General features: G+C 37.9%; 1 protein-coding gene across 1 annotated transcript in view; it reads left to right on the plus strand.

Moving 5' to 3' along the window:
• The first annotated feature begins 292 nt into the window (after positions 1 to 292).
• LOC126175306 (uncharacterized) overlaps positions 293 to 13,485 on the plus strand; it is a 38,412-nt gene continuing 25,219 nt past the window's right edge. Inside the window, exons 1-5 of the mRNA XM_049922008.1 lie at positions 293 to 449; positions 2,377 to 2,526; positions 10,466 to 10,579; positions 10,670 to 10,835; positions 12,046 to 12,251. Of these exons, the coding sequence (XP_049777965.1) occupies positions 362 to 449; positions 2,377 to 2,526; positions 10,466 to 10,579; positions 10,670 to 10,835; positions 12,046 to 12,251 (724 nt within the window). The 5' untranslated portion in view covers positions 293 to 361. The remainder of the gene's footprint in view (positions 450 to 2,376; positions 2,527 to 10,465; positions 10,580 to 10,669; positions 10,836 to 12,045; positions 12,252 to 13,485) is intronic.

The following is a 13,485-nucleotide window of genomic DNA, read 5'->3' on the forward strand; positions in this document are numbered from 1 at the left end:
ACTAATATGGCAGACAAAATTTAGTGTTACTTAATTGGCATCATATAATTACGTTGAAAGAAAACACAACTTAAGGGACTCCCCCCCCCCCCCCTTTCTCTCTCCCCTTCCATTGAATTCCAATTTATTATTCTTGTTATACAGAACTCAAAATCACATTAAAATACTGGAGTAAACTGTCTTTGTACAACATGTCTCTTTTGATACTGTTCACAGAGTGTGGAGAAAGGCGATATCCATGACAATGGGGTGATACCTCTCGACACCTGAGACCTAGGATCAAGTTTCTCAGGTTCCTCCAGGTGAGAGATTATGCGTTCATTCTCCTGCTACTCTCCTCAGTAGGAAGCAAGCCTTAGCAATGTACGCACAAAGCACAAACAAGCGCCAGAAGACAATCAACAGTCGAGAAACAGCTCGAAACTTGGAGGCCAATGACTACTTTCCCGGTAAGAGTCCTTCTTCAAACTCACTCTCTCTCTCTCTCTCTCTCTCTCTCTCTCTCTCTCTCTCTCTCTCTCTCTCTCTGTCTCTCTTAAGAAAATTTTGTTTTTTAATATTATGATGATGCAATTATTCATCTTTCTTCAACAATAACACACCATTTTATTACAATCTATCAACTGTTTGATAGCAAATTGAAAGTCATGTTCTCTTTTTAGTGGATGTGCTGTTTCATAGCTATAAGCATCTCTTTTAGGTTCGGTTTCAGTTGTATTGGTCAGACAAATGTTCCTGACTGCTATTTTGTTTTCATTTTTGTGCTTCATTATTAGCACCAAAGTAGAACAAATAAACCAAGAAATTGCCCCTATTAATTACTTGTTTTTATCATTGAAATTTATGCCATTTTAAGCAAAAACAGTCTTCCAAATTGTCTTTTTTCTTTTATATTTTGATTTGCCAGAAAAAATTAGCCATTTTTGTTTCCTTGAAAATTAAATACTACCTACTCTTAGATGTATGAAGCTGTTTAATGAAATGTATTGGACCTATTTGTAGACTTCATTAGTGTAATAGCTGTTATCGTGGTAGGTCTAGTCAAAGTGATAAGCAAATATTTGCTCTCAGTTGTTGTAATATGTGATCATTTAAATTAACATTGCAGTCTCTGTACTATGTGCTTCAGCATAATTCCTTAATTTACATCTCTGAAGGCTGGTAATTTCAGAATGTGATATACAAGTGTGTGTATGTCAGTAGATGTGGTCTTTTATGGATAGGTTTACCAAACTCTATGAATCACTTATTTAATGTTCATAAGCTGTTTAGTTTTATAATATTGACAGAGGAAGAGTGGGCACATACTAAGCCTGATACCAAAATTACTGAAACAGAGCTGAAAAATAAAACTTAAAAATACAGTTCCATTTTAAATATTCACACTTATACTAAAGGAGTGGTAAAGTTTCTTCAAATTGTGAGTAAGAAAGCACACAGTATGCAGGTAATGATAGTAACAATGAAATAACAACTACAAGTTAAAAAAATAAGTTACACATTTTATGGCAGGCCAAGTAACTTTCATTTAATACTCCACTGCACTTCTAAATGGCTCAGATACATGACACTATTTTCAGCATTGTCATCATCTCTGCAAACAGTGGTCAGAATGTTCTATCAATCATTCAATTCCTCAACAACAGACACTCACTCCATTGTCATGGAGTCATTTGAGAGCCACTGTGTGGACACCCTCATTGTCAGGAAATCTGGGAGTGTCACAAATCAGTTCCTCAACTGCCTGGATGTTGTCATCTGTGATGGACACTGATAGCCTCCTTCCCAATCAGTATATACCATGCCTGTGTACCTTTGGTCAGATTGTTGTCACTATGAACATGACATTGTAATTGATCCACAAACTGCAATAATTTCATGGTGAATTTATGTGCAATTTAGACATTTTGTTCACAAGAATTTTACTATCCTGCATACTTCAACTTTTTATTATGTTTCCAGTTGCTATGGTATTTCATTCCCACACTGTGATGCTTCTGTTATCCATACTGCAGCAGAATTGTCTGTGCAGGAAACCCTAAACATGCAATCTCTTCTGACAATGCAGCACTCTCGTTGTGCAATGGCCGTAGCACGGTGTAACATGTGTAGCTTACTTACTGAAATCCTCTCGTATAAAGTATAACATGGTGGATATGATTGTACCTCTGGACAGTTCTTGAACCATAAATTCAATTGCTTGCCTGCTTAGCTTAACCCTATGTTGTATTGTTATATCTGGTTTAACATTATAAATAACTTCAATTAACTAATTTTCATTCATTGGAGATGATGACTTATATGTGTAGTTGTGTTGTTTTCTTTTATTAGTCATGTATCAGATGTCTACATGTCATATTACATTTGATTTTACAGGGTTGAATCGAGTAGAGTTTCATGCAGATGCTGCATATGAAGACACACTTACATATCAGTATTATAATGCCACTGAGCGAATTCATGGGAGAGCTATGGAAGATTGGCTTCGGCCATGTATTTCATTCAGAAATGCATTCTGCCATTCAGGCAAGTATCTGTTAAAAAAGAGTATTGATGTTTGCATACAAGTGACAACAAATACAATAATATACAGCATGCTTTGTCAATGTGGATACCCAGATAAATGGCAGTAAAGTATGGTTGATTAATTTGTGCTTTACGTAGGAGCTCATGATAAAGGATAACCTTTATTGATGTGTACTGAGTATATATTAATTAAGAGAAGCATCTGTCAGAAACTGCATTACTAAATAATTATTTTTAACTGTTTTTAGTTATTTGTATTTTCTTGGATCAAACTTAACATAGAGTGGTTAATGGAAATCTACTAGTGTGAAAAAAGGTAATGCTTTCTCTGTTTACTTTCCACCATTCTGTTAGTATCTACATGAGTAAACTGATTCTACATTTTCTAAAAATATTAGTCTAAAATATTGAGCATTTCTACTTGACATGTAGTACACATGTACTACATGTACTTCAATACTTAAACATAAATTATGGAGTAATTTGTAGAAGATGATGGGAGATTGTTAACAATTTTCATATCATAATATGGGATACTATTCTGACCTCTACATAACTACTGGTACTGTATGTCCTAGGTATCACTGTTCCATAGTTCTTTATTTATTCATACTCATCCTCTGAAGATAAGAATAATATGAATTTTACCAGAGTTTTGCCAAACCATTTTTAAGGGTGGAAATAGACTTTTGTTGACTGTATTCTGAATACACTTATTGCAGTGAATTTTTAATCCTTTATAAGGGTAATAATCAATCTAATCCCACACTTTGAGACAAAGGTGGTTAAGGGAAATGCTTAGTAGTAACACGGATTCTACAAAGTGACATGTCAGCTAATTGGGCATTTTGCTGTTCATATGTGTCATGGTCACTTCATAGCTGCTGTTGAACAGTTACTTTTTTTAGTGACAGCAATAATGTAATAAGACTTACCAAACAAAAGCGCTGGCAGGTCGATAGACACACAAACAAACACAAACATACACACAAAATTCTAGCTTTCGCAACCAACGGTTGCCTCGTCAGGAAAGAGGGAAGGAGAAGGAAAGACAAAAGGATATGGGTTTTAAGGGAGAGGGTAAGGAGTCATTCCAATCCCGGGAGCGGAAAGACTTACCTTAGGGGGGAAAAAGGACAGGTATACACTCGCACACACACACATATCCATCCACACATACACAGACACAAGCAGACATGTCTGCTTGTGTCTGTGTATGTGTGGATGGATATGGTCTGGTAGTTACATTCCTTGACTTTCCTGGTAATTGAAAGCTTCCACACATTCAATTTTCTCTTCATCTAGCATCAGGCTGCTCTGGGCAGATGTCCTGATCATAATCATTGCTACAGTTTTGCTCTTGCTTACTGTCAACCGGTACTCATTAAACTTGGAGTTTCATTCATCCAAACTTCTCTGTACCTCTAGTTCCATTTCCCCAAAAACAGCTACATCACCAAAGACTAAGACTCTGAAATCACCATTTCCTATCACCTTGATTTCTTTTACAATCACATCCATAAGTGCAATAAAAAGTAACAGGGAAAGAACACTACCCTATAGCACTTCTCTCTGTGTCCTGAATGACCTGCCATTACCCACTGGTACACAACTTTTGCAGCCTTCATATAGCATTTGCACTCTCCTTATTAAGGAGTTTGGAACCATTAGTTTTCCTGAACACTCCCAGATTGCTCACCTTGGCACACTGTCATATGCTTTTTCCAAAACCAGAAGAACAATTATGAGATCTTTACTCCTTTCCCAATCCTTTTCCATTAACTGTTTTAGGGAAATATGAGGTCTGTTGTTCCTCTGCCTGTTCTGACTCCATGTTGTTCCCCTTCAAACTGGTTTTCTGGCAATGATCTTAATCTTCTCTGAATAATCTTTTCCAACTTCTTAAGACAGTAAGATAACAGGCTGATTCCTCTATAATTAGAACATTCTCCCAATTTCTTTCTTTAACAGTGGTATTATAATTGCCTTCTTCCAGTCATCTTTATTTCCCTCCCAAGACTCCCAGTGTTTGATGTAGACATTGTATTCCTTGGATGCCTGCAGCCTTTATCAGTCTGCTGTCAATTCATCTGGCCCAGCTGACTTGCCTCCTTTCATCTGCTTCAAGGCATTCTACATCTCTGCCTACATAATAGGCAATTGTTCCATTTCAGGTTCTAGTCAATTATTTATTTCCTGTTCCTCTTTTATCATTTTCTTGCCGTTCAGTGAAGTTTTGAAGGATTTTTTCATTCTTCTCTGATCTTTTCTGCATCTTGTACTATAGCTTCTCTATCTGATCTTCCACCTTGTACCAATCCCTGTAGCATATTTTTGTTTCAACTGCTGACCTCCTCCAGTCTTTGGGTGAATATTTCCCTACTCCTCTCCTTTTCTTCCTTCACAAACTTTTGACCTTAAGTCTGTTATACCTATATACCTGGTCCAATGTGGATAGTACTTTAGTATCTATTGACCTGTTTCCATGGGTTTCTTTTTGTTTCTGTACACTTCGATTTTCTTTGCTATGTTCCATTTTTTAATAGCTTCCTTTCATCTATCATTCTAAACAGTTGGTTTCCTTCTGTTTTACTTTACCATTTGTTCTACCACAGACTTGTACAGTGCAGTTAATTAATCTTGTCTTAAATGCTCCCCACTCTTCATTTGCACTACCTGTTTCATTTGTTGGTAACTTTGCTGTTATCAGACTGATAGATGTTCTTCATTTCTGCTTTCTTTAGTATCCCTTCTTTTATCTTTGTCATACTTCTTGAACAGGTTGTGATTGTCATTTTTCCTTCAGATCAGCTATAAAGAACCTTTGATCATTATCCAATGATTCTGTTGCTATGATTTTTACATCTCTTATTCTTCCTCCAATGTGTTTGTCGATTATCATACAACTAATAACCAAATTGCTTCTTCCATCCCAGCCTGCTATAATAATATGTCTAGGTTTTCTGATAGTTCTGGTCATGAGATCTTCACCATCAGTCTGGTGCTGTTATCTTCTTTTATCACAGTACTGAATAAGCCATTACTTAGAGTAGATAACCCAAACTGTTGTAGAGGTCTCTTTAAGGATCTGGAAATTCTTATGATCACTTCTCATTATATTTACTCTTTGATCAGTTTTTTTGCTGATGAGAAAAGAAACATTTTCAGCTAAACTATAAGTTGAACAACCACAATGAAAGTCACAAAAAATATTTTCATGTAGACTTCACCTTCTTATCTAGAATTCAGAGTGGAATTTTTTGTAGGAATCATACCCCATTATCAACTTCTTCTACAAATTATTTGATTATCTAGATTCCTTTTAGCTGCATGGCATATGATGGTGATCACTGTGAAACTACTTGGCAAGCAGTAATTTATTGTAAAAAATCCTCTGCAGATACAGATGCAGGTTCATCAAAGACACCAACCACTTTCTCGAACGCCTGGAATCCTTACCCAATCCGTTACCCCCAGAAACCATCCTTGTAACCATTGATGCCACTTCCTTATACACAAATATCCCGCACGTCCAGGGCCTCGCTGCGATGGAGCACTTCCTTTCACGCCGATCACCTGCCACCCTACCTAAAACATCTTTCCTCATTACCTTCGCCAGCTTCATCCTGACCCACAACTTCTTCACTTTTGAAAACCAGACATACCAACAATTAAAGGGAACAGCCATGGGTACCAGGATGGCCCTCTCGTACGCCAACCTATTCATGGGTCGCTTAGAGGAAGCCTTCTTGGTTACCCAGGCCTGCCAACCCAAAGTTTGGTACAGATTTATTGATGACATCTTCATGATCTGGACTCACAGTGAAGAAGAACTCCAGAATTTCCTCTCCAACCTCAACTCCTTTGGTTCCATCAGATTCACTTGGTCCTACTCCAAATCCCATGCCACTTTCCTTGATGTTGACCTTCACCTGTCCAATGGCCAGCTTCACACGTCCATCCACATCAAACCCACCAACAAGCAACAGTACCTCCATTACGACAGCTGCCACCCATTCCACATCAAACGGTCCCTTCCCTACAGCCTAGGTCTTCGTGGCAAACGAATCTGCTCCAGTCCGGAATCCCTGAAGCATTACACCAACAACCTGACAACAGCTTTCGCATCCCGCAACTACCCTCCCGACCTGGTACAGAAGCAAATAACCAGAGCCACTTCCTCATCCTCTCAAACCCAGAACCTCTCACAGAAGAACCACAAAAGTGCCCCACTTGTGACAGGATACTTTCTGGGACTGGATCAGATTCTGAATGTGGCTCTCCAGCAGGGATACGACTTCCTCAAATCCTGCCCTGAAATGAGATCCATCCTTCATGAAATCCTCCCCACTCCACCAACAGTGTCTTTCCACCGTCCACCTAACCTTCGTAACCTCTTAGTTCATCCCTATGAAATCCCCAAACCACCTTCCCTACCCTCTGGCTCCTACCCTTGTAACCGCCCCCGGTGTAAAACCTGTCCCATGCACCCTCCCACCACCACCTACTCCAGTCCTGTAACCCGGAAGGTGTACACAATCAAAGGCAGAGCCACGTGTGAAAGCACCCACGTGATCTAGCAACTGACCTGCCTACACTGTGATGCATTCTATGTGGGAATGACCAGCAACAAACTGTCCATTCACATGAATGGACACAGGCAGACAGTGTTTGTTGGTAATGAGGATCACCCTGTGGCTAAACATGCCTTGGTGCACGACCAGCACATCTTGGCGCAGTGTTACACCGTCCGGGTTATCTGGATACTTCCTACTAACACCAACCTATCCGAACTCCGGAGATGGGAACTTGCTGTTCAATATATCCTCTCTTCCCGTTATCCACCAGGCCTCAATCTCCACTAATTTCAAATTTCCTCCACTCATACCTTACCTGTCATTCATCAACATCTTTGCCTCTGCACTTCTGCCTCGACTGACATCTCTGCCCAAACTCTTTGTCTTTAAATATGTCTGCTGGTGTCTGTATATGTGTGGATGGATATGTGTGTGTGTGCGAGTGTATACCCGTCCTTTTTTCCCCCTAAGGTAAGTCTTTCCACTCCCGGGACTGGAATGACTCCTTACCCTCTCCCTTAAAACCCACATCCTTTCGTCTTTCCCTCTCCTTCCCTCTTTCCTGATGAGGCAACAGTTTGTTGCGAAAGCTTGAATTTTGTGTGTATGTTTGTGTTCGTTTGTGTGTCTGTCGACCTGCCAGCACTTTCATTTGGTAAGTCACATCATCTTTGTTTTTAGGTATATTTTTCCTTCGTGGAATGTTTCCTTCTATTATAACCATATCATTAATTATTTTCTTTGAATTACAGCAATGGAATCAAGTTTCCATTTTTCATAATTTCAGCTATGTCTGTGATGACTCGCAAAAGGATACAATAATTCTTATAGGAATAAATTTATAGAGGAGAAAAATATTAAGCAGTCACTGCAAGATGAACAGCAGCTATTTAAAAACCTGAGCAAGCAGTAGCTTGTTTTCAAATTAGTGGCATCTAATCTCGAATTTAGAGAGAGTGGCTTGATTGCAGTGAACAGCTTCAAGCAGTGTAGACTGCAATTGCTGAAAGTTCAGGACTCCACAGCCAAGTCATCATACAGAATGAACAAACTCTTTCCATGTACCAATATGGTAGAATCCAAGTTGAGAATAGCGGCTCTTCTCAATCAGTACTGCTAGACAATATGAAATGCCTGGAATGGTCTATGTGGGCCCATAAATATAAACCATGTGCCATAATTGAAAACTCCTCTGAACATACTGTGAGCATCCCCTGGTATGGGCTGCATTTTCTTGTGAGTGCAGCCTAGCATGGACTGTGACATAGGTCAGTGATAATGTGGTATTTGTATCAATATCGGAGTCTGAGCCTGTGTCACCATTAGCAGGGGATACAAGAGTGTTAGCTGGAAAAGTTACATGTTATCAGTGGTATGAACAAGCAGTCGTGCGAAGTATAAGTGAATAGATTGCAGACAAATGCCTAGAAGAACTAGTTTGACAACCACCATGCAAAAGAAATATTTTAGACTTTCCTTGTCGTAGTGGCCTCTTATTAGTTAGAGGGCCGACACAGCTGACACGTAAGATGGGTTGCCGAACCCCTTTCAGGAGCACAGAGAGAAACATAACCAGCAGGCAGAAAGACAGAAACAATAACAGACTTTGCAAATAAACACAGAACTACTTCACCAAACAACATGTGAGTGTTCCATCAATCAGAACTCGTATGACTCATGTAACACTCTGCCGACCTGGCTTTATAAGCACGCATAGACCATCAGACCAGCAGTGTTTATCAACCGCTAGGAACAGCTCTGGCCAGTACTTACGCTGGCTCTAGCATTCTGTTCACTCACCATAGCATTGTAGCAGCATGTTGTATTTTGTAGAGTAGATTTTGGTCAGTATTTTCTTCCATTGTCTTGTTTCCTTATCTGGTTTGCCACTACAAGAGTTGTGGGATTTTCTGGTTGTTCTTGTGTTCAAAACTTAGTGTATGCCAAGAAGGCATTTTTCTTTAATTATAATAAAGTGTGTTCAAATTGACTGTTAGTTCTTTCTTGCTGACCACAGGATGCTACATTGCTACAGACAAACTTGATCTTTTGTAGAGTGTCACAAATCAGAGATATAGATTATGCTATTACATGAGCATAGTCACTAAAGGTAGAAAGGTCATCAAGGAAGCTAGTGCACCACTTGTGTTTTATTGAATGAAATGGATAGATGGCTACTCACCACATAGAGGAGGCAGTGAGAGACAGATTGGTAAAATGAAAAAAAAAAAGATTACCTTTGTGACCAGAGATGACCGTGGCCTTGGTGTACAAGTTGTACATGTGTGGGTTAGTGTGTTTGAACTGTTTCTGATAAGTGGCTTAGTTCAGGCTCTTAATAGCTATCAATCTTTTTCCAACGTGGGTGTCTGCTACTAAACACCTCCTGTATGTGGTGAGCTGCAGAATAATTGTCTGCCGCTCGTGGTCTCGCGGTAGCGTTCTCGCTTCCCGAGCACGGGGTCCTGGGTTCAATTCCTGGCGGGGTCAGGGATTTTCACCTGCCTCGAGATGACTGGGTGTTTGTGTTGTCCTCATCATTTCATCATCATCCAGGAAAGTGGCGAAATTGGACTGAGCAAAGATTGGATAATTGTACGGGCGCTGATATGCACGCAGTTGAGCGCCCCACAAACCAAACATCATCATCATCATCATCAGAATAATTGTAATTACAGCTCAAAAATGTTGCAAACTGTGTTCTAGATAAATACATGACAACTAAACTAAGTAAGGACAGCAAGGACTCACCTTGGTTTAATGGACTGATTTCGAGAATGTTGCAAATATGGAGACAACAACACATTAACTACAAAAGATACTGCAGGAAAACTGATAGAGAAGACTCATTAGCAACTACTGCATCTCTAAGAAGGGCCATGCTTGAAACCTGCAATAATTTTTGCAGTAAGATCCTGGTGAAGGATCTATCTTAAAATTCTTGGAAGTTCTGGTGACATTTAAAGTCGATGTCAAATCCAAATGTTCCATTTAATCTCTTGTTGATCAATTTGATATTGAAACTAAAGACAAAATATAGAATACAGATATATTAAATTCAGCATTTAAAAATGCACAATACACATCAGGATACTGCCATACTAATATTTGGCAATTGCACATATTCAGAAACGTAAGATATTGATATGGGCTCACTCAGGACTGAAAAACAATTAAGACTACTTAAAGTAAACAAGCACTATGCCTTGAACAAATTCCAGTAAGATTTTACATGGGATATGTTGTGGAAATTGCCACTTTCCTACTTGACCTTTCGGGAGACCTGTAATTTTTATTCAGCTATTTTTGGTGTTTGGTTTAAATGTTATTACAGTGAATGCTGACAAAGTCTTGCATTATAGGTGGAGATTACCCCTTAAATTCAACACTCTGTAAATCATGGGATGATGGGTCTCATACAGAAGAAAATTACAAGCGGCGTTTGAAGGCAGCCTTTGAGCTTTATTCCAAACTTGGTAAGGTCTGAATTGCTGTTTCTACTGAGGGAGTTACTATTATACTACAACAAAGAATTATATGTAAATAACTCAATCTTATTGATTTAGGTGTTAAATATTGGACACTGTATGATACTGATATTGCTCCAGAAGGAGACACTCTTGAAGAAACACATCATTTCATAGATGAGTCCACTCAAGTTATACTTGATCTACAACAGCGTACTGGTATAAAACCACTTTGGGTTGCTGCTGACCTCAGGACCAATTGCAGGTGAGATCACTTAATTAAAAAAACCAAGTTCATGCAAAGGTTTAAAGGTTTAATAAGTTAACATGCCATTTACCTATATGCTGTATTGATTGTAATCAGAGCATATAAGAATGTCATTATTTTGTTTTATGCAGCTTCCCATATATAAAAAATTATTAGTAGAAGTGAAAAGGGTGTATGATTAGGGATGGTGAGTTCACATGAATCCCTAAATAGTTGTTTCTTCTTGTTGCCTCTCTGGCATAAATCTGATATTTCTTTTAAAACTTTTGTTTGTGAATAAACTATTAAGTTTGGAATGTTGAACTACAGATTTCCAACAACCTTTTCTTAAGCTACTTTTTACTAGAATTAATGGTCCAAATGCTGTAAATAAAAAAGACAAATTTAAGATATAATTTCAGCACTCTATAAATCATGCTGTATTTTCTTTAATGATTTCATACCTAGCTGTCATTTTCTTGGTAGCTGTTGTATGTAAGAATAAAATTCAATTATCAGTTGCACAGCTAGGAAATTGTTTCAGTTTATCAGTTTCAACATCTTAATCTGTTGTTGTCAGTAATCCATGAAATTTGGAATGTTATAAATCATTAAAACTTGGCTAAACTAATATTAAGTAAGTTTCTGTAATCTGCTTCTTATTCTTTACATACATACATGGCCCAATTCTAATGATTTGTAGTATCCCAAATTTTTTAGACTTCTGAAGATGGCACATTAATCTTTTGAAACCAATTATGTAACACACTTATGCATTTTATTCTGAAAGATTTTCTTTGATGTTAAATTTTGTTAACAAAGTGAACTTATTCGCAAGAATTGGCAGCTTTTGTTTAGTTAATACTAGGCAAAAATCCAATAAACACTTTCTGTGTTACATTGTTGATTATGCTAATATATACTCTGCAGCTCATTGTCTGTGTAGGATTTGTGTAAATTTTATATTATCTGTTATTAACTTCTGATGTTATTTTCATGCACTGACTCATTCCATGACCATGGAGGTTTGCTCCTCAGTGTGGTCCTATGGAACTAGGTGTGTTAGATCAGATAAATAAAAACAAGGGGAAACAAATTAATATGTATGACATACACCTCATTTTGTAGTTAATTTGAACTTCTGATAATAAGTGAAAACAGTGGGCCTGAAGGAATAAACATAATGACAGTTAAAATTACATTATATATGGCACACTCTGTGTTTCAGATATGTGAGTGGGGCTGTCACAAGCCCAGAGGCTTACATAACTGGCTATGCAGGAGCACAACTCAAGAAAGCTCTTGATATTGCACATAAGTTGGGTGCAGAAAATTTTCTTTTCAAGGGGTTTTATGAGGGATATACTAGCATACTGAACACAGACATTCCTCGCGAACTACGCATCTATTCACGTGTTTTGAAGATGATTGTAGGCAAGTATGATGTAATATATTGTATTACTTTCTTGCTCTAGTATCTTCCAAAACATACCTGTGTGAATGTGTGTGTGTTTTATTGTAATATGATGAAGGAATTAATCGAACAGTTGAAAACCCAGTGTGGAACAATGACAATATTATGAAAAGGATAGATTGCTACTCATCATAGTGGAGACATTGAGTCACAGACAGACACAACAAAATGACTGCTAAACAAGTGACCTTTCAGCCAAAAGGCCTTCTTTTAAAGTAGACAGCACAAGCAAGCACAACTCAAAGTCATATGACCATTCAAGAAATTAAACTGATTGCTAGTAATATCCAGCAGACTTTCTTCATTGTTTGCTACTCAGTGCTTCCTCTGGTAGCAGTCTATCCTCTTCACTTAGTTGCAAATGTCAGCCATTTGAACTATGAATATTAGGATTAAATATAATTTTTGGTAACTAATTTCATAGTATAATTAAAGCCTGTTAGTAATCTTATTGAAACCAAACATCAATCAGACTGTAAAATTTTCTGGATAACTGCATCACTCACAGTAATTTAAACATCACTTTTAGCAGGTAACCATCAGTAATTTTTAAGTTTCTGTTAGGTTCGTAAATGAGAATTGGATAGGTTGATACGAATGTCTGCATGAGGATACATTATTACTTACTGAATAGAAGAGGTATCTGCAAATATGGATCATTATTCACCTAATGATGTAACAGAAGAGACATGGAGCAGCAGGGAAGCATGTAGAAAAGGTTGACTACCAACTGAATGAGATAAGAGTTCTTGTTCTGAGAACTAACATGTGTATGTGTGAGCTTGTGGGAGGGGGGAGCACATACTCAATGGTAAACATCATTGTATACATGATGTCCCAAGAGAAATGGGGAATGTTAAAGGACATGACAGGAATTATTGTTTAATGAAAAAAAGTCTAGTAAACATGGACTCTAAAATACATACCTGCAAAGCTATTAGCAGATCTTCATCTTCGATACTCTGAAAAAAATTCTTCTACAGCAATCACTTTGCTTTCCATATTTTGAGATGCAGTAGTAGGAGCAAAATAAAAAAAACTTCCAGTAAAAATAAGCTCTAATGTGCATACCTTAAGAGCTATGAGCACTTGTTCATCTTCACAACTCTGAAGTACAGGGTGCGGCAGTCAAACCTGCATTTTTTAAAAGAGTGTAAAATAAACATGGATGTAGATACCAAAATTTTATTCATA

Source organism: Schistocerca cancellata, chromosome 3 (genome assembly GCF_023864275.1).
Source record: "Schistocerca cancellata isolate TAMUIC-IGC-003103 chromosome 3, iqSchCanc2.1, whole genome shotgun sequence".
Taxonomy (NCBI): domain Eukaryota; kingdom Metazoa; phylum Arthropoda; class Insecta; order Orthoptera; family Acrididae; genus Schistocerca; species Schistocerca cancellata.